This window comes from Ovis canadensis, chromosome 1 (genome assembly GCF_042477335.2).
Source record: "Ovis canadensis isolate MfBH-ARS-UI-01 breed Bighorn chromosome 1, ARS-UI_OviCan_v2, whole genome shotgun sequence".
In the NCBI taxonomy this organism is placed as follows: Eukaryota; Metazoa; Chordata; class Mammalia; order Artiodactyla; family Bovidae; genus Ovis; species Ovis canadensis.
The window spans coordinates 190,662,992-190,688,594 of NC_091245.1; the positions used below are offsets into that span (position 1 = coordinate 190,662,992).

Genomic DNA, 25,603 nt, shown 5'->3' on the forward strand with positions numbered 1-25,603 from the left:
TCTCATTTTAGCGTGTTTCGATTGCAGGATGAAATGGCTTGTTTTCTTGGCAGTTTTTATTTTTCCCTCTCAGTCCCCTGCCCTCTGGTTCTCCGGCTCACAGGCGCGTGGCTTCCTTCCTTCCTTCCTCTCCTGGACTCTTTCCCTTTTGGCAGTCACATCGCTACAGAGTTCAGCCCTCCTCTGGACCCAGGAGCTTTTAGCTAGTCTTGGACTCAGGAGATACAAGGGATTCTGAAGATTAGCTGATTCATTCTACCCTTCGTTTTTTGAAGTTTTAAAAAATCAAGATATGATTTACATATAGTAAAGTGTACAAGGGCTTCCCTGATAACTTAGCTAGTAAAGAATCTGCCTGTAAGGCTGGAGACACCGGTTAGATTCCTGAGTCAGGAAGTTTCTCTGGAGAAGGGCTGGGTTACCCACTCCAATATTCCCTGGTGTCTCAGACGGTAAAGAATCTGACTGCGATGTGGGAGACCTGGGTTCGATCCCTGGGTTGGGAAGATCCCCTGGAAGAGGGCATGGCAACACACTCTGGTATTCTTGCCTGGAGAATCCTGATGGACAGAGGAGCCTGGTGGGCTACAGTCCACAGGGTCGAAAAGAGTCAGACACTACTAAGCAACTAAGCACAGCACAACGTATGCAAATCTTAGCATATAGCTCAATTAATAAATTAGTCTTTACATATGTAGACTGCCACATAACAGTCATTTAATAAAAATCTAGAACATTCCTAGCACCTAGAGGTTTGCTCATATTTTTTCCCAGTTGATCTCTCATTCTCCCCTCCCTCCCCCGACCCTGCGAACCCTGTTTCCTTCTACCACCAGAGATTGTGCTTGCTTGTTCTTGAATTTCAGATAAATGGAATCATACAGTATGTGCTTTTTCATGCCTGGCTACTTTTGCTCAACATCAGGGTTTGGAGATTCATCTATGTTGCTGTGGATATCTGTACTTTGTTCTTTTGTTGTTGCTGTTGCGAATAGAGTATCATTTACTTATCTACTTTTCTTTTCAAGGACGTTTGGGTAGTTTTCAGTTTGCCCCTATATTAGTTTGTTAGGGTTACTTAACAGAAATTTAGTTTCTCACAGTTCTGGAGGCTAGAAGTCCAAGGTCAAAGTATCATCAGGGTGGGTTTCACCTGAGGACCTCACTCCTTGGCTTGTAGCTGGCCGCCTTCCCTTTGTGTCTTCACACAATCTTTCCTTTCCTTTGTCTTTTCATAAGGACACCAGCCATGTTGGATTAGGGCTCACCCCAATGACTTCATTCAACTTTACTACTTCTTAAGGCCTTATCTCCAAATAGAGTCACATTCTAAGGTACTGGGAGTAGGACTTCAATATATGAACCTGGCGGGGTTGGGGCGGGGGCGGGGGGGGGGGGTCGGGGAAGTGGTGGGGAAAGAATAAAATTCAGTCCCCAACAAGCTGCTATGAATAAAGCTGCTATGAACATCTTGGTATGGTTTTGTACATGCACCATTGTCCAAAGTGGTCAAACCAATTTATGCTCCCATCATCATTTGTAGATCATGAGCTTGAAGATGCAGAGCAGGCAGAGGAAGCCCTGTCCCAGCTTGCTTCGGGAATTTCTGAAATTCTCCAACATGTTACTTCATTCAATCATTCAGTTACTCATCAAAAAGAATTCCAAAAACCACCTGAGGCTCAGGTCCTAGGCTAGGCTCTGAAGTTAAGTGGTTAACAAGGGAGATGTGAAACTTATATTCCATTTGTAGCAACAGAAAATGAACATACCAGCTAAAGAAGTAATTGCAGAATGCGGCAAGTGCTAGCAAAGAAACAATGGAAGCTGAGTTAGAGAATAAGGGGTTGGGGTGGAGAGGGTAAAATCTCCTTTAAATGGGTTGCTCCAAGGGCCTTTCTCTTACATAGAGGCGAGCCCTGAAGGGATGAGAAGGTGGCAGCTGGACCAAGGGCCAGGGAAAGTGTTAAGGCAGGAAAAGTACTAGCCTTGAAGTAGGAACAGCTCTGATGGCCGGGAATGTGCAGGAAATAATGGTTTGTGTAACTGGAGCCAAGTAGACAACATAGAGGAGAGACAGTAGATGAAGTCTAGAGGTCAGGCCCAGACCATTCACGGCTCACAGCTCATGCGGAAGTGTTTGGATTTCATTTTATGGGCAATGGGAAACCATTGGAGGGTTTCAAGGAAATGGCAAACAAAATCCAACTGACATTAACAACTATATTGTAGGGGGTATAGGGAGGAAGGAACAGGCAAATGGAAGGAGCAGCCTTACCCTCGCATGGGGTGAAATGTCAGTAACTTAGACTTGGGAGGTGGCAGAAGAGAGATATTGAGCTGGCCAAGAAGTTTGTTTGGATTTTTTCCGTAACATCTTATAGAAAACTTGAACAGACTTTTTTGCCAATCCAATATTTTGGCAGTAGAGCTGACATGACGTGGTGATGGGTTGAATGGGCCTGTTGAGAAGTGAAGATGGATCAAGGACGACTTCTAGGCATTGAACTTGGGACCTCCAGACAGTATGAAAAGCTCTTTCAGCTATAACCTATCAATCCTAGATTGTACATCCTTGTCCATCTCAAGCCTCAGAATATAGTAGGTGTTTAATAAACATTCTTGAATGAATAACTGATGCCATGCATGAATGTTTTAGCACATGAATTGGTTCGATAAAGGTTTTTTTTATTGAGATAAAATTCACAAAACATAAAAAATAACCATTTTAAAGTGTACAATTCAGTGGCTTTTAGTACATTCACAGGGTTGTGCAACCATCGCTTATGTCTTGCTTCAAAACATCTTCATCACCCGCCAAGGAGATCCTGCACCCAGTGAACAGTCACTCGCTAATCCCTCCTCGTTTCAGCCCCAGGAAACCACTAATCTACTTTCTGTGCCTCTGAATTTGCCTGTTTCTGGATGGTTCATAAAAATGTAATCATACAATAGGCATACTTTTGTTTCTTCCTCAGCATAATAGTTTCGAGCTTCATCCACATTGTAGCATGCATCAGTAGCTCATTACTTTTAATGATGGAATAATATCCCGCTGTATGAATATATCCCATTTTGTTTACCCATTTATCTCTCAGTGGACACCTGGGTTGTTTCCACCTCTTGGTTATTGGAACAACACTGCAGTGAGCATTTGTGTAACAGTAGTTGTTTGGATGCCTGTTTTCAAGTCTTTGGGGTACATGCCCAGGAATGTGGTTATTGGCTTATATGGTAATCTGTATCCAACTTTCTGAGGAAATGTCAAATTGTTTTCCAACAGGTCAATAAAAGTTTCTTGAATGCAGAAAAGGAACAGTAGGTGGGAGGCAGGGATGAGGGCTTTTCCGGCCTCCACAAGCAGAACTGGACTGTGCCATTTGCAAGCTGTGTAATCTGGGTCAAATGACTGAAGTTCTCTGGGCCACCTCTTCATCCTCAAAGTGGGGAAAATAAAATTTTTCTCTGTGAGCCGAAGGACATGCTTTTTCTAAAGTTCTAGGCACAGAGTAAGCCCCCCAAATTAACTAACTGCCTTCCCTTACTCTGACCTTGACCATACCGCACTAGGCTCTCGATTCTACCTGGCCAGGGGGCCAAGTTCAGCCGTGCTGCAAACTACAACTCCCAGCACGCACTTCTCCCGGGCAGGCTCTCCCAGCGTGGTGCGCATGCTTTGGCAGACGTGGCACCGGGAACTCGGAGGCGGGGAGCAATTGGGAAGTGGCGGCGGCGGTTGCACCCGGCGAAGCTGCGGTCGCGGGAGCCCGAGTGGGGACCGGAGCCGGCTGGGGGCAGCGGCAGCAGGGATGGCGCGGGTCTTGCCGGCGTGGCTGCTCCTGCCTCTGGCGGTCTGGGTGAGGCTGTGGCGCTGGGGTTCGGGCCGGGAAGGCACGTGCGCCTGGCGTGCAGGTCCAAGCTCCCTGCTCCCGGGGCTTGCGGGGAGATGATGCCTCCGGTCACCTGGGTGGAGGCATGCGTGCTGGACAGGCGGGGACCCGGTGGCTCTGCGGGAGGCGGCGGGGCGGTCGCCGTGCCCTCCCTGCGGAGTGCTTCGGCGCTCAAAGGTCGAAAGGAGCCCGGGGTAGGGGAGCCCGGGGGCGCTGGGAGATCGCTGGCTGGGGGCTTCAGCGGTGGACACGACTTTATGGGGGTGCAGGTCAGGGCGCGGCCATGGGCTAGGGCGGAAAGCCGGCGGCTTGCGGGGGCACTGCGCCCCAGACTCGGGGCCCTGCACCTGTGTGAGTTTGGGGTAGGAAGGGGATGTTTGGCACCTGCACTGCCGAAAACCTTGTTTTAGGACCACCTAGTTCTTGGTTTTGGCCCTGAGCAGCCAGGAAACTGCCGGCCACCACGTGGACTGCCCTCCCGAGCAGCCCCGCTGGCCAGACTTGGCTGGGCCGGGTGGGGTCGCCGGGGCGGGGAGTTCTGCTCCTTTACCCAGCTGAGGCTGGCTGGAACCTCAGCCACTTTCTGGCTTGTGATGCGGCCTATCATTTTAATGTAGGTGACTTAGTCTCCTCATCCGTGAAATGGGGACGCTTTAGATACCACTCTCCCTCCACCCCCCGCACGGTTGCCAGGATGATCGGATGACAAATCGGAGGAGGAAGCTCTAAATTTCGAAACCCTACAAGAGGGGAGGAGGGACGGGCCAGGGTTATGGGAGTGTGGGATCTCCGGAGCAATTTGCTACCCTTGGGGTTGAGGGTGGAGAGTGTACCTCAGGGCATCGCGGAGAGAGGTCGGAATGGGTGTGTCCACAGCCCCAAGGGCCCGGGGTTGGCCCTGGTGTTCCTGTGGGTGTGTGATAGGGTCTCCTTCCATACCTCTCTCGTAGTTTCTGGTCTCCCTGATTATAGGACAGCTTTGGCTCCTTTTCCTGAAGCTCCTGAAGAGAGACTCCTGCTGCTGGCACTCTTTCCAACCTGGATTTTCCAGTTTTGTTTTTTTTTTTCTTTTGGGTGTAGCAAGGATGCTGGACAACGAGTGAGGAGAAAAAATGGAGTGTGGATTGAGTTGTTTTAAACACTTCCAGCTCTCAATACTGTGCCCTTCTGGGATCACCAGTGAGGAGTGGCCCCGTAGTTTCTGGTTGTCTGAAAGTGGGTAGAAAAGGAAGCTGCCCCTGCCCCTCTAGATCTGTTTCTCCCTTTCGGAAGCGGGGCTGGAGGAGCAGTGTCACTTGCCCAAGTTTGTTTAGGCTTGTCTGATGCTGTTTTCATTCTGTTCCCTCAGCCAGTTGGCCTGGGTGGTCTCTGGGCCAGGCAGGGCTGCTGGACTGTGCAGAGGGGGCCGTCTCCAGTGCCACCCCGGAAAGGTGTTTGAACTCAGTCTGTTTTAGGAGGTCTACTTTCTTCTTCCCCTTTCTTTTCCCTCTTGTGAAAATGAAAGGCTTGGGACTCTGACCAGAAAGAAGTTTCATTCAGCAAACATTCATTTATTGGCTGGCACTGGGTTGGATTTGGGATGGAGGGCAAAATACACATTTCTGCCCTCCCGTGTTGCCCTGAGTTGGGCAGGGAAGTCAGTCTTGTGGGCAAATAAAGACAGAGGAGTGAATACCCACACTCGAAGGTCTGGGAGCACCACTGAAGGAGAGCTGTGCATTAATTTAGAGGGAAGGTCAGCCACGACTTTCCTGAGAGGTGCGTTGAGCTGTCAGGAGCGAGTGTGGGAGTCATCTAGGCAGCTGAGATCTGCTGATGCCCTCCACGGGAGGTGTGGAGAGTGGGTAGGTTTGCTGAGAGCACTAGAACCTGGGAGTCATCAGCAAGAAACTGGCATTTTCTCCTTTCCCCAAGCCCAAGATTGGCTTAGCAGGTGTGAGACTGAGTTGTAGAGTCAGTGACAAGTGGTGAGTGGACACCAGGGTGCCATGCTATGCTAAGTTGGTTCAAGTGTGTCCAAGTCTTTGCGACCCTATGGACTGTAGCCTGCCAGGCTCCTCTGTCCATGGGATTCTCCAGGCAAGATTACTGGAGCGGATTGCTGTGCCTTCCTCCAGGAGATCTTCCCAACCCAGGGATCAAACCCATGTCTCCTGTGGCTCCCGCATTGTAGGCAGATTCTTTACCACTGAGGAAGCCCGGACACCAGGATGGGCCTCTGTAAACATAAACTGTGTCCATGTGATAAGGGTTCCCCAGCTCCTGGGACTTGATTGAGTTTCTTTGTTCACTCAGTATTTACTGAGAGCTGATATGTGCAGGGCCCTGGGCTGTGACCCAAGAAACGCAAAGAAGTGTGAAGGAGTCTACAGAGATTCATGGACAGTGATGTACACACATCCTGTTTTTTACAGTAGCAAAAATATGCAAGTGGCTTTCATGCTTAACAATAGCAACATGCTTAAATGACTTGTAGCCCTACCCATACCATGGAAAGTGATGTTTATAAAGGATGTATGTATTTACTAGAATGCTGGATTTATTTTCAAAATATTTTATAATGCTTATGAGGACTACCTAAGGACATGAAAAAGTACTTGTATATGATAATTAGGGGAAAAGCAGGATACAAAACGGAATCCCAGGGTGGCTGAAGCTAGCTACAGAGGCGAGGGATTAGCCGAACATCCAAATGTCAACAGTGATTGCTCTGGAAGGTGGAGCTGTGGGTGACTTTTGCTTATTTTTTTGTTTATGGTTTTTTTTATATTTCCCAAGTTTTCGTGAATTTAATGAATGTGCATTAGCTTTTAATCAGAAGTTAGTAAAGGAACTTAAAAAAAAAATGTTTCTTTGGGGACTCCCAGTCTTCCAACACTGTGATGTGGAAAGAGGTGCAGTCAACACTTGGACAAGTTGGTCCTAGCCCTTCCAGTCTGGGTGTCTGTGCCTGGGGCCTGCAGCTGGGGGGGCCAGGCTGTCCTGTCCCCCACCCCTGCAGCTGCCTGGCCCTTCATGCTGCCCCATTTAGCTTCCCCCTGCAGTCAGCCCTTCCTCAGGCCGTCCATGCTGACTGTCCTATAGTCTCCATCCAGAACTTGGGAGAACGCAACCTCACCCTGCTCAAGCGTCTCAGTGTCAGGCTGAGGCCTGGAGTGGGCCTGTGATGACCTTTTCACAGGTTCATAGACAAATGGGAAAAATAACAACGGTGAATTTTTTTTTTTTTCATGATTCTGAGTATTTCCAGTTAAAAAACTTAATTTCTCTGGCATGGTATCCATATTGAGACGGTGCTGGGGGAGTGGCTTAGAGTGTCCTTTTGGAAAAAAAGATGAAAGCAGTGATACTGTATTGTGAATTTTTTTTAAAAGGCTTCGATTGATAAAAATCTAAATTCAGATATGTATGTTATATACATAATATATTTTAAACATATTTTAAAATATATATTTAAATTATATTTTAAAATATATCCTGCTACTCTGTGAGCTTCAGAAGTCTGAGAACTATTGACCTAATTCAAAATTCTCTGATTTTATAAGAGAAAAATGAGGCTTTGAGAGAGAAGGGACTCACCCACGTGAGGCCGCCTAGTTTGTAAAGACAAGGCGGTGTGAGAGCCAGGCTCCTGAATTACAGATGGACATTCTTCCCACTCCATCTATGCCATCCAGCTCCCACCTGCTTCCTTCCACCCACGCCACTGCCCAGGCCTCTGTCCCTGAGGGTGGCATGAAGCTCAGAACCTGGTGGGACAGGGGGCAGAGGTGCAGGGAGCAGCAGGTGTTTGCCCCGTCTCTTCTGCAGAGCTTTTAGTATATATATATTTAGGTTCTACACCATTATATATTTAATAGGCTCTTGTGGGCTGGCCTGGGGGCCTAATTGCCAGTTATAATACTGCTTGGAACCTGGAGTGCACTTTTCCCACAGAAATAAGCACTTTGCAGAGGAAGTGTTGAAACAGAACTGGCACCTGAGTTGGGGGGATGGCCAGGTGCCTTATGAGTGGCAAACAGGGTGCCGTGGATCCTGTCCAGAGTCAGCCTCTGGGGCACCCAGCGACCAGAGAAGGGCCCTAGCTTATGCCTCACAAGGAGGGCAGACCCTGAGCTCTGTGACAGTGGGGATCCTCTGGGTGCTGGCACCTTGCCCAAACCTGACATGCAGTCATCCCTGGTCCATATTTGCTGAAAGGAATCAGTGTTGCAGGCAGGGAATCCAAGACAGAATTGTAGGCAATGAGGAGCAATGGACGATGCTAGATGGACAGAAGGATTTGAGTCTGGGTCTGGGGAAATAAGACTAGAAAAGTGAATCCAGTAAAAAAAAAAACCTTAGATGCCTGGCAAAGCTTTCAGGACTCAAATCTGTAGACAATGGAGAGACATGATGAAAGTTGCTTTTTTTAATAACAAGAACAGTGAGGCCACAGTGCAGGGTTGGGTTGGAGTGGGAGAGACTAGATTAATTTTCCCAAAACAACACTTTCTTCCTCTTACTTTCTTCTCTGTTATCTACAAGATGAAGTCCAGTGTGATGTTATGGAAAGAATATGAGCTTTTAGCCACACTCAGGAGCTGTGTGACCTTGGGCCCTGCCTATTTTCTTGTTGTCACCAGTGGTGATAATACCCATTGTGCAGAGTTGAAAGGATCAGAAATAATACAGGGAGCACCCAGCATCGTGAATGGCACATGGGCACACCCAATAAATAGGAGCCGGCAGGCACCTCAGGTGGTTGGAGAATGGGTGCCAGGAAGCCAGTGAAGGGCCAGAGGGGCTGTGAGTGGAGGCTGTGAGCCGTGGGTAGGGGGCTGTACCATGATTCTTGGATTCTTGCATCATGGGTCGCTGGAGCCGAGGTCCCGATGACTCCTTGCCCCTCTGCACTGGGCCCTTCAGAGACTCCTGATGGGTGGGAGGTGTGGGTGTGTGTACACAGAAGGGCTAAGAGTTTAAGTGCTCTGCTTTTCCCCTTTTTTCTGAAAGTGGATCCTCTCTTGAGACTGGAGATACCAACCACACTGCCTCCCTGGAGGGTTTGCCCCAGCTTTGTGGTTTTGTTCTGTGAGGCTCTTGTGTTTCCCTTGGTGGTTGTAGTAGATTTGGGAGGCTGACAGTGGACCAGAGAGTGACCCCCAGGGTGTAGGAGAGCCTAAGTTCTTCTGCATCACCAGACTTTGGTGGTCTTCTTGCCCTCCTTTCGTTTCCCCCACACCTGGCATCTTGGCAGGAGAGAGAAGGAGCACTGTGCCTTGCCCATCTTGCAGCACTGACCTGAGTCTGTGGCTTCCCATTTGACCTGTCGACGAGAATCATAAAACACCTGGTACACTGTAGAGGGCTTGCAAAGTATTTCGGTGTATCTCACGTCTGTGTAGTTCCGTGTCCCACACAAGCTGGGTAAGATAAGCTGGTTGAGTACTGTTACTTCAAGAGAGGGATGGGTAAGTTGAGAGAGAGTGGGGAGAGAGAGACCATTGATGGGCATGGCCTGGAAGGGGAGGGCATAGAACAGATGAATGGGTCATCTGACTGAGCAGCCTCCTTGGCAGGTGCTGTTTTCTGAAATAGCAGCACCAGTCATTTACCTGGGGTGTCCGTGATCCTTGTTCTTTAGCTCCCTGATGGCCTGAATACAGGAGGCAGGGCTGCAGCCAGGCTCTCACTGACCACCCTCCTCGCCCTTCTCATCACCCTCCCTGCAGGGCTCTAGGTAACTGTCCCCGTTACTCCCTAGGTAACGTCCATCAGGGCCTCATTCCATTCACCAGTTTACAATCACTTCTAAATAATGAGCTTTGCAGTTATGTGGTGAGGGGTGGGGATGTGGGGTTGGAATAGCCTTTTTGCATCTTTTTATTCCCTGAGATCATACTGAGCCCCCAGCTTGGATGTGTGCTCTGTGCCCAGATGGCCTGGTCATGAGCCTGTGCCCGGCTTCAGGGTTTCCTGCTCCTCACAGCTGGCCGGGGCAGGAGTAGAGCATCCATCACTGCAAAGAATCCCACCATTCCTCTAACCCCTTGGCATGAGCAGATGTCTTTAATTTGTGAGCAGATCCTTTAATCCTTGCCTTGGAAGGTATTAATGGAGATCGAGGTCAAGGGCTTACGCTGGGGCTTAAACATAAGGGTGATATAGCTTCTGAGCCAAGTCGTGGGCTTGGCTGGAAAGCTCTGCTCTAGGGCCAAGTAGGGCAGACTCCCGAGGAACAAGCAGGTTTGCTGTCACCAAGGAGTCTGACCTGGCTGGGTCCTGGGCAGGGTGTTGTACATGCTCCTTATTTCAAAGGAACATGGACCACCATTTGCATATTACATATATCATGTTCATTCATTCCACAGATCTTTTTTTGTTTTTAACAGATACCTCATGAGACTCTTTTATGAGCCAGACATACTGTGCCAAGGCACTGGGGACAAACTGATAAAAAGGATGGATACCATCCCCTCCTCCCATTGCCTGGTGAGAGGCCACTAATTTATTATTTAATTCAAGTAGGAAGTGCTAGAAGGAGGGAGATAAAGTGGTTAGAGCAACAAGGGTCCCTACCCTGTTGCAGGGCGTCAGAAAAGGCCTCTCTGAAGACTTATGGACCCTTTCTCAAAAAAATGTTTTTAAATGTATAAAACAGTATGCATAGGATTATAGAAGAAACCCATGATATTGAAATAGTTATCAAAATATTTTAACAAATTGTGACAAAATAGTATGTATTTTTTTTAATGCATCATGTAGGAAGATCTAGTGACAGAGTTGATAATTTCTGTAAATTGTAAGTAGTGATGAGCGTAGATGTCTGCAGCAATCCTCTTGTGCTGAGAAGATGTGATTTCTATTGGTGACGAAGTCACGGACATTGTCAGTGCTACTGTGATTGGTTACCTACATTCCTAATAAAGGGAAGACTAAATTTCAGTGAAATTAGTGAAAATAAAGATCTCATCCAAATTCACAGACCCCAGTGTAAGAAAAATTATCCTCAAACTTGGAAATTAAATATGATTCCGTGACTTTCTACTGTCACGCTGGAGCATTGTCTAGGAAGCCCACCTCAGGGGCATCCAGTGTTTTAGGGATTGTCACTGTGTTTTTTGTTCCTTAGGACCCATACTCTGTAAACTTAGAAAGGATGCAGATGATTTCTGTTAGGGAAGAGAGATTCTTCAGAATATTAACTGGCTTGTTATCTCATTTAGCAATCATATCATACTTTTTTTCATCGATCACATTTAAGTTTCTTATAACATCTTTTTTTAAAGAATTTGGCTGTGGGCTTACAGGATCCTAGTTCCCCCAATAGTGAATGTTTAGAGTCCTAACCACTGGACCACCAGGGAATTCCCTATAACTTCTTAAAAAAATATTTTTATTAACCTTTTCTTTTTCTTTCTTACATCCTCTTTTGACCTAGCTTTGTCGTTTTAGTGGGCCCCTTATTGAGTTGATAACACTTTGAAATATGTTCAATCTTTGCGTGAAAATCGGGCTTTTAAATTTGAAAATTATGCTGGATCCCTGTTGAAGAGCCATGGAGTGAGCAGGATGTGAGGTTGTGGCACTCAGAAGGGAGGTCTGGATGGGGATGTTAATGTAGGGGTGCGGCTCAGGTGGGGTACCCCAGGGCACGGCATAGGGCAGGTAGAGAAGATGGACTGAGTGAGCCCCCTGCGGAACTTCTGGATTTGCAGGATGGTGGCAGTGGATTTACAAAGAAGACAGTAAGGGTTGTGGGAGAGGTGGAAGGGAGCCCCAAGTGTGTTGTGCCGGGGCTGAGCAAAAGGAGAAGTGGAGGTGCCCGTCGGGTCAGCCACATGGAGGTCATTGCCAAACCTTCACCAGAAGCCTCTTTGGTGGTGGGGGCAGATCTGAGGATGCTAAGGACTGCTTAGACGGGGAGGAGGGAGGTGGAAAATTCTGGCTGTGAAGGAGTGGGGAGTGGTATGGGGTCGAGAGGAGGTTTTTGAAAAATGGGTTAGTGGCCTTCCAACCCAGCTGTGACTCCGACCGCCTTAAAGAGGTATGTGTAAAAACGGATTCTTGGGCTCTCCAGATCCACAAGATGATTTTCTTCAAGGATGAGGTCCAGGAATCTATCTTTCCAGGAAGCTTTTACTTACTGCTGTTGTGCAGCTACAAACCAGTGACGTTTACAAGATGACATTAATTTTACATGGTGGACAGTATCTTGCCAGCCAGAGTTGCCTCTTTGGGCCGAGTGGCATGACAACTTCTGCCCATGATAAGAGCCACATACACCAGTGACATTGTGAGACTCACTCGGCTGGAGTGTGTGCCGTTTTTGCTTTTTTCTGTGGGCAATGAGGGAATTGTGCACAACAGGTAGCAGAGAAGAGCTGGCTCCCGCTGTCCTTGAAGCTCTTTCCAGTTGGTTATGCTCAGTAGCTAGATTGGAAGGGGAAGCCGACTTTCTGGCCTCTCGGGTCTTGTTTGGGTGGAGCCCTGGGGAGTGGAGAGAGCTTGAGGCACACCAGTGGGAGGTGTGTGCATTGACAGGCAAAGACAAGAGCTTGTGATCTGTGCCTGGAAGACCTCTGAGTCCCGGTTCTGCTGCTTTAGGCTTCACCTAAGTTGAGTGTCTTTACTTCTTTGAACCTCAGTTTTCATATCTCTAAAGTAGGGATAGTACACCTCCCACACCGATTGTTTACAGCAGGTTTTCAAACATTTTTACTGCAATTCCTGCAAGAACAGTTTTGCATTTCACATTTATAACCAAGTACATATATCTATATATGAACATAACAGATGCAGATTTCTCACTGAATTGGTCTTGCTACCAATGTACACACTGATGGTTCCTTTTTACTGTTATTTAAAAAAATGCTGGTGGTAACCCACTGAAGCGATTTTATAACTCTGCTCTTGGGTTAAGGCCTGAGGGATAGAAAATACTGATTTCAACTCTCAGCTTTAGGGGATTGAATGAGATACTGTATATCAAAGCACAGATGTATCTCATGGGTCATGAGCCCTTGAATTGTTATTTTCTTTTCAATTAATGGAGCTTTGAGACAGGGTTGGGTTTCCGGAGTGGGAATTCACCTGCTCTTCCTCAGGCCCTGCTGCCTACTTCTCTGCTTCCTCCTCCAGCTCTTCCTCGTTAGCAGGCCTGGCACACCAGGCTGGCAGCAGCCCAGAGCCCTCTTGGCTCTTGAAGAGGTTTTCCACAACATTAAAAGCTTTAGGGACTTAAGTCCTGGTTAAATGCACTGCAGTTGCAATTTCAGGATAAAAAAACCCTGTTTTTATAAGCTCTTGGATCAGTCGTCCCGCCCCCGAATTGTTCCTTGTTGACAGCCACGTTTGTGCCACGGAAAATGGGTGGGAAACCTGTGGAGCCCACGTCAAAGGTGTGGTTTTTAAAGGAAGCAAAATATAAGACATACCCTGGCTTTGCATTCATGGGAGCAAGTGGTGAGATGTGTGTGGCTCTTGGTCTTCCCACTTCACCTTGGGTCCAAGTCAGAGCTCTTTTACCTACTTGCTGGGTAATGTTGAGCAAGTTTCTAACTCTTCATCTTGGCTTCCATATCTATAGGCTAGGTATAATGAAAGTACCTACTTAGTTCACTTATCAAGAGAATGAGCTGGGACAGTCATGTGAGCAGTTTTGCTGGCTCCTGGGCACACATGAACACTCTAAACTCACAGCTCTTGCAGTGATCATGGCCTCGTCCCCAGACCTTCGGTGTTGGGATTAAAGAGTCCTCTCGGGATTAAAGAGTCCTCTCTTGGGTTGGGTTCCATCCCAGCTGAGCGCTTTCCAGTTTCCCTTGCTTTCTTTAGCGCATTTAGCTCCTCAGCTGCAGCTAGTCAGGGGTCCACATTCCAAGGGCCAAGCTTCTGTCTCTGCCACACAAACCCCCACACACACACGCACGTGCCATCCAGGCAGTGTTCATTTTTATTTCAAAGGCTGCTGGGTGGTGGACTTTTGAACACTGGGAAGTATCAGTGGTGAAATCTTCAAACTTGGTTTGAGGTCAGGCCTTAGCTCCTTGTGAAGAGGGTATTTAGCCATGGTGATTGGTAACAGATGCTTCCAATTTGTCCATTTAAGGAGCATAAATTACCTGTCTTTAAAAATGAACATTTCTCTCTGGCTCTCTTTTTCTCTCTCGTCAGAGCCATTCTAGGTATGCGTTGCATGCAGAGTTCTCTGCAGATTCTGCAGAATAGTTCTTATTAAAAACTACACAGCGTCAGGTGAACAGAGGAGCCAGCAGTCAGTCCGCTCAAAGTGAAGAGGGGAAGAGAAGCACTGCTCTTGCTTGGGAAGGTGCCAGTGAACGCTGGATAGATGGTCGAGGGTATCAGGAGGCCTGTGAAAGAGGAGGGGCAGTATTTGATTGTATTTTGGGCATCTGGGCATCTCTCTCTTTTTCTTTTTTCTCTTATTTTAGGTGTTTTTTCCCTAACTCTAATTTTGAGAGAGAGAAGAGCTGCAAGAAGAGTATAAAGGATTTCCATCTTCCTTTCACTCGATTCCACAAATATTAACACTTTATCACATTTATCATACTCTCCCTCTGCATATATAAAGTTTACAGACACGATTCTCCTTTGTCCCATAAACACTTTATTGTTTCTTAAGAGGTAAGGACATTCTCTTATATAACCAGAGAACAACAGTCAAAATCAGGAAGGTAGCTCTTGGCTTAGGACTTGATCCAGAATCACATGTTGGAATTTGAAGTTAATTGTCACATCTCTTTAATCTCCTTTAATCTGGGCCACTCTCTCAGTCTTTGTCTTCGGGCACCTTGGCATTTTTGAAGAGTGTCCCTCAATTTTGTTTTGGATGATGTCTCCCTCCCTTCAGTACTGTCTGTCAGGAAACATATGTTCATTTGACCCATTCCTGGTGGTGGTAACATTGGTCCCTTAGTTGAGGTTTCTGCCAGATTTCTCTAAAGTTGCGTTTTCTTGTAGTGGAGAAATACTTGGAGATTGCTAATTGTTTCCATGATGGTAGCCAAATGATGGTAATTTTAAAAAAGTATTTGTATCAGGCATGCCTATTATGGTTAGAAAAATACACAAAGGAGAAGAATAAAATCTATTCAAGGGCAAAGCCTTACTATGGTGAATTTCTTTTTCTTCCGGTCATTTTCTTAGCATAATTGGCTGTATAGTTGTAATCATACCATGTACATTTTAAATTCTGTTTTAAAAACTTAACATTAAAACAAATATCTTTTCACTGCACAATCTTTGAAAACATCACTTAAATTCCTGTTTCCCCCTGTCAAGTGGTTTATTCTAAGAAACGGTTCCCCCGATGTTGGATGTTCAAGTTGTTTACAATTTTTGACTCTTATGAGTAGGAATGAGTGAGTCACATATGTGTCAGAATCTCTGTGAATTTCCTTGAGACACATTCTCAAAAGTGGAATTACCACGTGGAGGAGCAGAAATGCTTTTAAGATACTTGATTAATTGTGCCAAATAGCTTTTCAAAAGAATTGTACTGGCTTAAGTCTTTGCCAGCACTATATGACAGTTGGGTGTCATATTTTAAGAGATTCACTAATGGTGTTTCTCAACTTTTTTTTTAAAACTGTGATCCCAAAATCAAAATTTGTGTTGAGATTAATTTCCTGTATTTAGAATTATGAAAGCATAGATATTTATTTCCAAAAGTAAATTATAGTGTAATATGGCATGTTACTCCCTTCAGGCTCTGCCACCCCACTCCTGGCCTTGGGCTAGCTCTGGGAACTGGGAGCATGGGTGTGTCTAGGGCAGACCATTCAGGACATTGAGGGGCTTGGGGGCACATAAGGATTGGGGAATTTCACCTGCAGAATCCTAAGAGTGAATGTGTTTGCTGTCTTCAGAGTGTGGTAGGCTGGCAGAATGGCTTGGGAGGGGGAGGGATTTGAACTTTCTAATGACTGGAGCCATCCAAGATGAAATGGTAGGACATGGACTTCTGTGCATTAACACGTTTAGTTTCCACAGCCTTCCGGACTCCAGCGTGCTGAGCAGCCTCAGGAGATTTTGAGTTCTTGGCTCTGGAGGCTGGAGACGGCATGGAGAAATGTCGAGAGGAGTCTTCTATCTGGAAACCAACCAGCCCAGCTCAACTCTGAGGGATGTCCTGGCCTGTTGGTCTCCTGCAGTGGTCTCTATTAATAGTAAAGGGCTGAGGTTGTGGGGAAACTGAAGAGTTATTGGTTTTTCTTTCATTTGTGGGGTAGCCATCACCAGGTGACCAAGATAGTTGGGATGGGAATAGGCACAGTGAAACTTGAGTAATTAGGAGGAGCACAGTAAATCAAACCCTTGATAGTCTGTCTCCTTCCTTGTAGCAGTTGATCTAAAGTATAATGCATGACTTGATGCTTTAGATGCTTTGAAATATCCCAACTGGAGTAGTTGTTAATATTTCTTTCTAGTTAAAGTTTCAGGAGGCACTCAAGATCTATTTGGATGTGTGCCAGAAAACCCAGAATGATAGTGCCTCAAAGAATAAAGAGTGCCTTTATTCCACTCACACAGAAGTCTGGAAAGGGGTGTTCAAGGGCCAGCATATTCCTCTGTGGTATCATAGTCCCAGGTGCCTTCTATTTTGAAAACTCTACATCTTTAGCAAGTCCTTCCACCTCATTGTCTCAAGGTGGCTGCTTGAGTTCCAGCCATCTTTCCAGATTCTAGGGAGCAGAAAGGAGGAAGGGAGTAAGAAAACTCTTAGACTGTCTGTTAGGGACACTTCCTAAAAGTTGCTGCATAACACTTTGGTTTACATTCTTGGGGCTGGAATTTAGCCACAGGGCCATACTTGATGCAGGGAAGACTGAAAGGTTTGACTTTTAATGTGGGTGGCCACATGCCCAAGGCAACTCAGCAGTTTCCTCTTGAGCTGTGATTACCTCACTGTACTTCTCTGGTGGTGGTCACTAGATGAAATTTGCAGAATATCGTAAATGTAAACGGCACCCCACTCCAGCACTCTCGCCTGGAAAATCCCGTGGATGGAGGAGCCTGGTGGGCTCCAGCCCATGGGGTCGCTAAGAGTCGGACACGACTGAGCGACTTCACTTTCACTTTTCACTTTCATGCATTGGAGAAGGAAATGGCAACCCACTCCAGTGTTCTTGCCTGGAGAATCCCAGGGACGGGGGAGCCTGGTGGGCTGCCGTCCATGGGGTCGCACAGAGTCGGACACGACTGAAGTGACTTAGCAGCAGCAGCAGCATAATTGTAAAGGACTTTGGAAATCACTTTCAACCCCTTCATTTTACAGAGAAAGACACAGAGAAGGAGGCATGGCTTGTCCAAAGCCACACAGGCAGTAAATATCAAAACCAGCACAAAACTTGGGTCTCTGACTCTTTCTACCAAACCTCTAGCTCTCAAATACTCAGCCAGCTGGGGTTCTCTGAACTGGGGTTCAGGTCATCTGTTTTTAACCTTATTCCTGGATCCCTTTACCACCAGCTTTCTAAGAGTCTAGACTTAGATTCTGACATTTCAAAACTATTTTGAGTGAGATGTGGGCTACACTAAATTAAACCAGTTTCTTCACAGCTCCAAACATAAGAAGGCTATCTTTTTTCCAGGTGACAGAACAAAAAGAAGGTCAAGTCCCACCTCCACCCTTTTTCCTAAATGTTAAACTTCTGTCCTTAACTCTTCTTCCTTTAGCAAGTTGCTTTTACGTAATTGAATACCTCTGGCTTCATGATCTGCATTGAATGGTAAATCTGTAATAACAGACAGCCTCCTGGGCTATAGAGAATGTGAGGGTGCTGGCATGTACCCCAGAGATCCGGAGCTTTTTAAAGCTGAGGGTGTAATGTGGCAAGGCCTGATCCTGTTATCTTCCAGAATTGCATGACTCTGTGTCTAGTCTGGTGGGTGAGGTTAAGTGAAGAGAGCGGAAGTTGTGATGCAGTGTGTTAGAGAGAATGAGAGGAGGCGGAAGGGAGCCCAGATTCTGCACACACCTCTGATGAACCGCAGATCTGGGCTGACTGCCCCAGGGTCTTGAGAAGGGTGGCCGACAGCAGGTGTTCTGGGCTTGCAGGAAGTAGAGAGTTGGTGGGACCCTGCTGGGACCCTCCTTGCCCATTCTGGAAGATTTTGGCTTTTCCTGGCTGATTTGATTTCCCCCAACCGCGGGAAGGAGGTGCTTCTGGGAAGGGTCCACTTGAGGTGCTGTGAGTCTAGGGAGCTTGTGGGGTAGAGGTAAGCCACTACCTCTGGCCAGGACCTGGGAGGCCCGAGCTCTGTGACTTGACCTACTGTGTGACCTTGGTAAGTAAGTCAATCTCTCTGAGCTTCAGTTTCTTCATCTGTAGGATGAGGCTAGTGCCCACTTGTCCCAGAGGGGCAGATGGGCACAAAGCCAGGAAGGACCATCCTCCATGGTGCTGTGTAGCCTGTGGGTCTGGTTCGCTGTGTAGACGGGTGGTTATTCTTGCTGCTGACGCTGGATCTGTGTACGTGCACGTTTCTTCCTGCTTGGATGTGCTGTCCTGCCTGATTGCAGGCAGGGCCCTGAAGAGGAAAAGGTGGTGCTGGGTCTCCGGTTGTCCTTGCTCTGCCTGTGATTTGTCTCACTAATAGTACAAGGCTTGTGTGCTGTGTGCCAAGCATAACGTTAGGTTCTCTGTGTAGTTTAACCCCCTTGTTTGATCCTCAGCCAACACTGCAAGGCAGGTGTCAGTATTATCTTCTCCCCTTTATAGGTAGGGAAGTGACACTCGTAACCCCTCAGATCATCCTCCTGTAAATGACAGTGCCTGGATTTGAGCCCAGGTTTGTCTGACTCCAGACACAGTGCTCTTCCCATGTGTCTTGGGGGTGGTGAGACCACAGAGGGAGGAGAGCGAGCTTCTTGGCTGGAGGCCCCTGTGTCCGGCAGGCCCTAAAATGGGCAGACACCTATTCAGAAGGTGAGGGGAGAAACCAATGTCCTCGACCCCATTGCCTCCCCTGTAGTAGAGGGTGGGGGTGAGGATTTTGGGGCCTGTGTTCCCCAGCAGTAGAAGAAGGGCATGTCCTTCCCAGGTGTGTTCTGCCCTGCACCCAGGGGAGGATTTATGGGTCTCAGCCCAGCCAGTGGAGTAGTTCAGCCCTGATGGAAATATTGTGAAGGCTGGGGTTGGCGAGCAGAAAGAAAGCAATTATTGGGGGAAAGTCAGAAGGAGTTTGCACAGGCAACAGAAGGGGATTTTTTTCTCTTCTTCCTCCAAAGTGAAAGACTTAGGATGTAAAGAGCCTGCCTGCCTGCCTGCCAAACCCAGGAACAGCTCCATGGCTGGCTCAGAAGGTGGCTGGCTTCCTCCGCACGCATTGCCCTGTCCCCCTCTGAGGGCTTGACAAAACAGAGTTTGTGCATCACTAACACTGTTATTTTCGCCTTAGTTATTGTTATCAAGGTTTGTGGGTTGTGACTTGTGAAGTCTGCAGGAAGGCTCTTGGCAGGGCTATCCAGGGCTCCCTGGAGCTGCATCTTAACGCAGGGAAAGAGTGTACATGCTGGAAAGGTTGGGATAGACTGAAGCGGAGAAAGGAGAATGCTACGTGGCTGGAGGAGAGTCCCCTTGCATTTAAAGGAGGGAGGAAAGGGCCGTGCTCCTGCCTGTCCCTGTGGTTGCTTGCTAAGGTGAGGGTCTGTCTGAGGCCATATATAGGGGCCTCTTACCCTCCTCAGAGATACTAAAGTGAGCATCTGAGCTCTTTGCACACCAAGTCCCCTGATTACCCCTGGATCTACCTATCCTGACTGTTTTCCTCTTGTTCCCTTTATTTCAAATCCTCTCCTGGCAAATCCTGCCTCTCCTGTGCCTACAAACGTCCATGCGGCCCCCCACCTTCGGTGGAGACAGCCCACCCTTCTCCCCACCCTGCGGCTGCCTGTGCTCCTCTGGCGTGTGTGTGCTTCTCTCTGCAGCCTGGCCTCCCACTGCACTTGGCCCGGCCTTTGCCTGTGTGTCTCCTCCCTGGTCTGCCTTGATGTGGTACTTCCTGCCTTCTTCCCAACCTTTCTCCTGGTCCCTCCTCCTCCTCCTTACTTCTCCCTCTGGACCCTGACCTCTGAGACTTCACTGAGTCTCACTCTCCAGTCTGGAGGACACCTCGGTGGGGTATCTTATCTACGTATCTGTGCCTAAGCTTATTGTCACCTTCCTCAATAGAGACAAAAGCCTCCTCTGCTTCTCCATTCTTGCACTTTTGATGCTTGTTCCATTTGGGTCATTTTGGCTTCTACTCTTCCTCCCTTGCTTACAGATGAATAGTCATTGAGTTCTGTTGTTTTTATCTCAAGCCTTGTGGATTGAACCATTTCTCTTTACTTGGTTGGCCCCCTGGGGAGTCCCTTCACCTCCAGCCTTCTGGCGACTGCCCAGTCTGAGATCACAGCCAGATGGGGCTTTCGAGCCAGGCTTTCAAGGTCCCACCCCGCCCACCCTGGACTGGCCCCACTGGCCCTCTCCTACCACTCTCCAGCCCAGACCCTCCCTGACTGCCCTGGGTCTGTCTGGTTTCCATGCTCCCTCTGGGTCTCCCAGGAGCTGTCACGGACGCCCCTTGTAACATGCTCCCAGGGAGGACCTCTGCAAAGGTCAAGAGTGTGGCAGTCGTGTGTGCCATGTTTCTTGTGTTGGACAAACATACCCTCAGGGCTTTCAGGGGGCAGGTGCTCCTAGTTTAGGGAGTGGAGTAGGGATGGGGCAAGGTGAGGAGGAGGTGGACCCTCCATAAAGAGTTCTTAACCAGGCTGGCTGCAGACAGTGCTGCGTTTAAGCCCCAGCCTCAGTGTATTTCTGGTAGACCTGAAGCTGTCTGCTGTGTGAGGGTGAACACGGGGGCAGAGGCTTTGGTGGTTTGTGTACTCTGAGAGTAGCTGTTGGTTAGAATGTAATCGTTAGATGACCTGAGGGATTCACTGGGCTTTCTAGGAAGGAAGCGGTGGATAAGCCTTGAGACTTGGTGCTCTTGTGGTTTCTGCTGTGGACACTTTGTTGTCACTTAGTCCAGCTGAATGCTGCTGAGCTGCCTGGGCAGGTGGGCACAGGGTCCGCCATCCCTTCCCCTTTCCTGACCCCCCAGTCCAGAAATGCAGGTGACTCTCAGGAATGCTGATCTGCGGGTCAGAGTCCTGAGGCACTGGGCAAGGGCAGTTGTTTCTATTGACTACCCAGGTTATTTGAGGATTAAAAACAGCAGCATCAACATGTTTTTCCAACAGATTCTTTTCTTTTTCCCCTTTAACCATGTGCATTTTGTTATGGACCTTTCCGGAATAACATGTAATAATAAGGTGGAATGGACTTTTTGGTGCACTCTCAAAGCTGCTGTATGGAGGCGGGGGGGTCCTCAGGCATTGCACACATCCTGCCAGGGCAGAATAAAGGAAAAATCATTCCTGGACAGTTCCTTCTGATGGTTTTACTCTGTGGAGAAGGTTAAATTGCATCCAGTGGCAGATTATATTTAGGAACACTAGAGTATGGCGCATTTCTGCCTTCCACGCTGCTGAGATGGAAATTTATATTATATATTACAGTAACTGATACTGCTAGAGTGCTGTATGATTTATAAGGCATGTTCGATAAGTTACCCCCTTTCATCCTCACAGCTGTCCCACGAGGGGAGGTATCATCATCTCTGCATCAGATGCGAAGCACTAAGTCTGTAGAAGGTTGAGTGATGTTACCTGGGCATCTTAGCTATTGAGTAGAGCTCAGACTCAATGCAAGACTTCTGGCTACAAAGAGGCAGTGGCCTAAGAGGACCTGGGGTCGTATAGAGAGACAGGGGTTCAGATGCTGGCCCTGCTTCTTATTAGCTATGCAACTTTGGTCAAACTAACTGATCTATAAGATCAAGTGCATTGGATAGTCTGTAGTTGCCTCTTCTTACCACATTCCTCCATAACCCTCTTGCGGGGAGTAGGTTTGCAACATTCTGGAAGAGAGAGGGGAAGGTGCTGAGGGGGTAGAGGCCTAGAGAAGATGGGTGATCTCAAGGTTCAGTTTGTCTGCACCCTGCCTGGTGTCTCCTGGCGGAGCGTTTCTTATTCCGTCGCTCCAGGTGTTAACCGCGGTATTCTTTGTTGGCTGTGCAGGGGCGTGTTGGCCGGCTGTGTGGGTGAGGGGCTCTGCTGTGTCACAGTTCAGTTCAGACATTTAACAGCCTCCCCTTCCCTGCTCCTGCTTCCAGACCACCTCTCATGCTGCAGCAGTGCCTGGCACTTCCAGGGCCCAAGGTGTTCAGGGTTTTCTGTGGCAGCATTGGCTTGTTTCTTTTGGCTGGTCTCCTTAGACATTGGCTAAGTGGGGAAAGTGGAGAACCCCTCACCCACCCATTCATTCCCATCCTGAATGGGATCACATTAAGAGGTGATCATACTTCTCTGTGGATTTGGGGCTTTGGTGCTTCTAGGCGGAATGGAGTTTTCACATTGTTCCACTGTGTGACATTTGAGGGCAGGGTAGGGTCCAGACCTTGACCTCCCAGAGAGGTCTTGATTGAAAGGGTGGCAGGAACGTCCATGCAGCATGCTTATGCACTCATGCAGCCCGTATGGCCTCATACAAAAAGTGCACAAGAGGAAGGGTGAGCTGGTGACTGGGATGGGCTGGAAGAGTCCCTGTGGGAGGGGTGCTACTTGGAGAGTGTGTGCATGAGTGCTAAGTTGTTTTAGTTGTGTCCCATGCTTTGTGACCCTATGGACTGTGGTGCTCCAGGCTCCTTTTTCCATGGGATTCTCCAGGCAAGAATACTGGAGTGGCTTGCCATGCCCTCCTCCAGGGGATCTTCCTGACCCAGGGGTGGAACCCAGGTCTCCTGCATTGGCAGGCGGCTTCTTTACCACTAGTGCTGCCTGGGGTTTGGAGAGGGGGTGAGGCAAAAGGCAGGTGTCGGGTTGAGAGGAGGGGTGTACCTTATCCCTCCCCAGTCAGCTGTGCCTAGGGGCAATGCATCTGGGGGTGCTTCTTGTCCTCAGGCCGGCTGGCACTCGGGATTCATGGTCCTTGGCTTCTTGGTCCCCAGGTGGTCCTGCCGACGTGGCTGTCCTCCGCAAAGTTCTCCTCACTCATCGAGAGAATCTCTGACCCCAAGGACTTGAAAAAACTTCTCAGGACCCGGAATAATGTACTGGTGCTTTACTCCAAATCTGGTGAGTGCCTCTCCTGGCCTTGGGGCCATGGTCAGGGATGCAGTGGGATAGGAAGGAGAGGGGGCAGGGGTGGGAGGCAGAGACCCCAGGACTGAAAACTGCTCACCGAGGGTCCTGACAAAGAGGCATTAGTGCTCCCTAAGAGGTTATTTCAGTTCCCTTTTACCAGGCTTCCTTAGGAAAAGCCGCCTGGAGTCCCTCAGAGCCTCAGGAAGGAGACAAAATGTGTGTGAAGGAGGCCAGAGGACAGTGACCACCCAGGATGGACTCTCTGGCTGCTGGACAGCAGGCCAGCCCCACCAGGCCACACTTCACCGGAGCTGTGGATTAACTGACTGACTGGGCCAGCCCGTCGCCAGCCGAATTGCCCCAGGCATGGGGACACACACCCAGGCTGGCAGTCCTGGCCTTGCCTGGCCCCAGTCTGTCTCGCTCTGGGGTCAGAACAGGAGACTGAGTTTGGAGTGGGCTCCGTGCTCAGTGTGGGCTCTGTGCTCAGTGTGGGGTGGAAATAGCGGTTTGCTTCTTCTGACCTTGAGGCTGGAGAGGGCATCACAGATGGAGAGGTTTGCTCAGCTCTTGGCTGCGACTTTGAACATCTGACTTGATGCTGTTCCAGCAGAGTTAAGTGTTCTTGCTGCCCTCAAGGATGCCAAGTTTCCTGTGCCCCAGAGAAGCAGTAGCCAGTAGTCGGGGCCAGTTCCGGCACAGCTCTTTCAGCAGCTCATCCTCGACACCCAGCCCGGGGCAGGGGCAGGGAGGTGGTGGTGCTGATGGATCTTCTGGATGCGTGTCCCTCCTGAGGCCTGTGTCCTCCACACACCCGGCATGTGCTGGCCCTTCTAAGGGCCTGGCACACACTCCCAGGGGTTGTTTTTCTGTTGGGAATAGGGGGAAACTGAGGCAGGGGACAGTAAGAGTTGCTCCTGAGGCCTAGGCTCCAAGGCCCTGAACAAGCATGTCTCAACATCCTCGGGTGCCCCTGGAGCTGGGGGGTCATCAGCCCACCCAGGAACACGCTCACTTTCTTCCCCGGGCACACCCCTTCACATAAGCTCACCTTCTTAGAAGGGCTCTGCAAGGAACTTCTGAGACACACTCTTATTTGCTGCCTTGCCGTGAGGGAGGCGGAGAAGGCAATGGCACCCCACTCCAGTACTCTTGCCTGGAAATCCCAGGGACGGAGGAGCCTAGTGGGCTGCAGTCCATGGGGTCGCTGAGGGTAGGACACAACTGAGCAACTTCACTTTCACTTTTCACTTTCACGCATTGGAGAAGGAAATGGCAACCCACTCCAGTGTTCTTGCCTGGAGAATCCCAGGGACGGGGCAGCCTGGTGGGCTGCCGTCTGTGGGACTGCACAGAGTCGGACACGACTGAAGTGACTTAGCAGCAGCAGCATGAGGAGGCAGTGCAGGTTGTCAGGTGATGTCCAGTTTACGAGTGAGGAGTTTGGAGCTGCCTCGCCTGAGGTCCACCAGGTGGTGGACGCTATGGCGGGTCTCTCTGTCCCCTTTTTTTGCCTGGCCTCCTCTGTTGGAGGCAGGAAGAATGTGCAAAGTCTGCAGTGACGGGAGGCTCAGCCACTAGGAAAGGATGCGGAGAGTAGAGAGTGGGAAGATGAGGTATCTAGCCCAGGGCTTGCGGGGCTGGGAGCACTCTTGTTTTCTCTTCTGCCCTGGCCCAACCTCTGTCCCTGCCTCTTGGCAGTGGAGCTCTCAGCAGCCCTGTGCACCTGGCTCCTCCCTGGTCTGGATCTCTGGGCTTGGACCCCAGTGGTCATTTTACCTTCCTGCCTCCGGCCCAGGCCTATCCTGACACTGAGGGCCTCCCATGGCTTCAGGAGCACTGGGTTCTCTCCCCTCCTCGTCCCAGCCAGTGCCTCCCTTTCCATGGCTGAAAGGCAGGCTTAGGGACGAGGCTTTATGTGCTCTACTCAAGTTTCCCTCCCCCGCCTCCTGATCCCAGTCTGAAGGGTGAGGACGACCTTTCCCACCTCGCCGCCCCCCGCCCCCCCGCCCCGCCATTGGCCTGGGGGTTTCAGGGAGGGCCTCTGTGGGTGGCTCTGTGCAGGGCTCTTGAAGGATGTTTTCTGTTCACTGCATAAAAGGCTCAGCAGGCTTTGTGTTCACAAACAGCTTCCATTATCCACACTAGAAAAGGAGATCTGAGGAGGCAAATAATTCAGATATCATTTCTGCTTGGCTTTGGAACATATCATGCAGTTTCTGGCGGGTGAGGGCGGCAGCCTGCTGTCCCCACCGTGTCTGCATGGGGGCCCTTTCCAGGGAGCTAGCTGACAGGGACAATGGGGGAGCGTGACAGCCGGGCCACAGCCACCAGGCAGTGGAGCGCCGCAGGCTGGTGGCATGGCGATCCTGGACACAGGGGCTCCATGTCTAAGAGCCTGCCCCCCTACCGTAGTTTCCGGGGGCTCTGCCCCAACACCTCTTCCTTTCTCGCGCTCACTCCGCCTGGCCCTGAGGCGTAGTCCGTGGTCTGCAGCTGGCCACCCCGGGGTACTGCCGGGCTGGGGAAGCAG

At 49.2% G+C, this 25,603-nt stretch overlaps 1 protein-coding gene across 1 annotated transcript in view; it reads left to right on the forward strand.

The window, feature by feature from the left end:
* Positions 1 to 3,645: 3,645 nt before the first annotated feature.
* Positions 3,646 to 25,603, forward strand: part of PDIA5 (protein disulfide isomerase family A member 5) — a 92,319-nt gene continuing 70,361 nt past the window's right edge. Inside the window, exons 1-2 of the mRNA XM_069555642.1 lie at positions 3,646 to 3,857; positions 22,935 to 23,061. Coding sequence (XP_069411743.1) covers positions 3,672 to 3,857; positions 22,935 to 23,061 — 313 coding nt within the window. The 5' untranslated portion in view covers positions 3,646 to 3,671. The remainder of the gene's footprint in view (positions 3,858 to 22,934; positions 23,062 to 25,603) is intronic.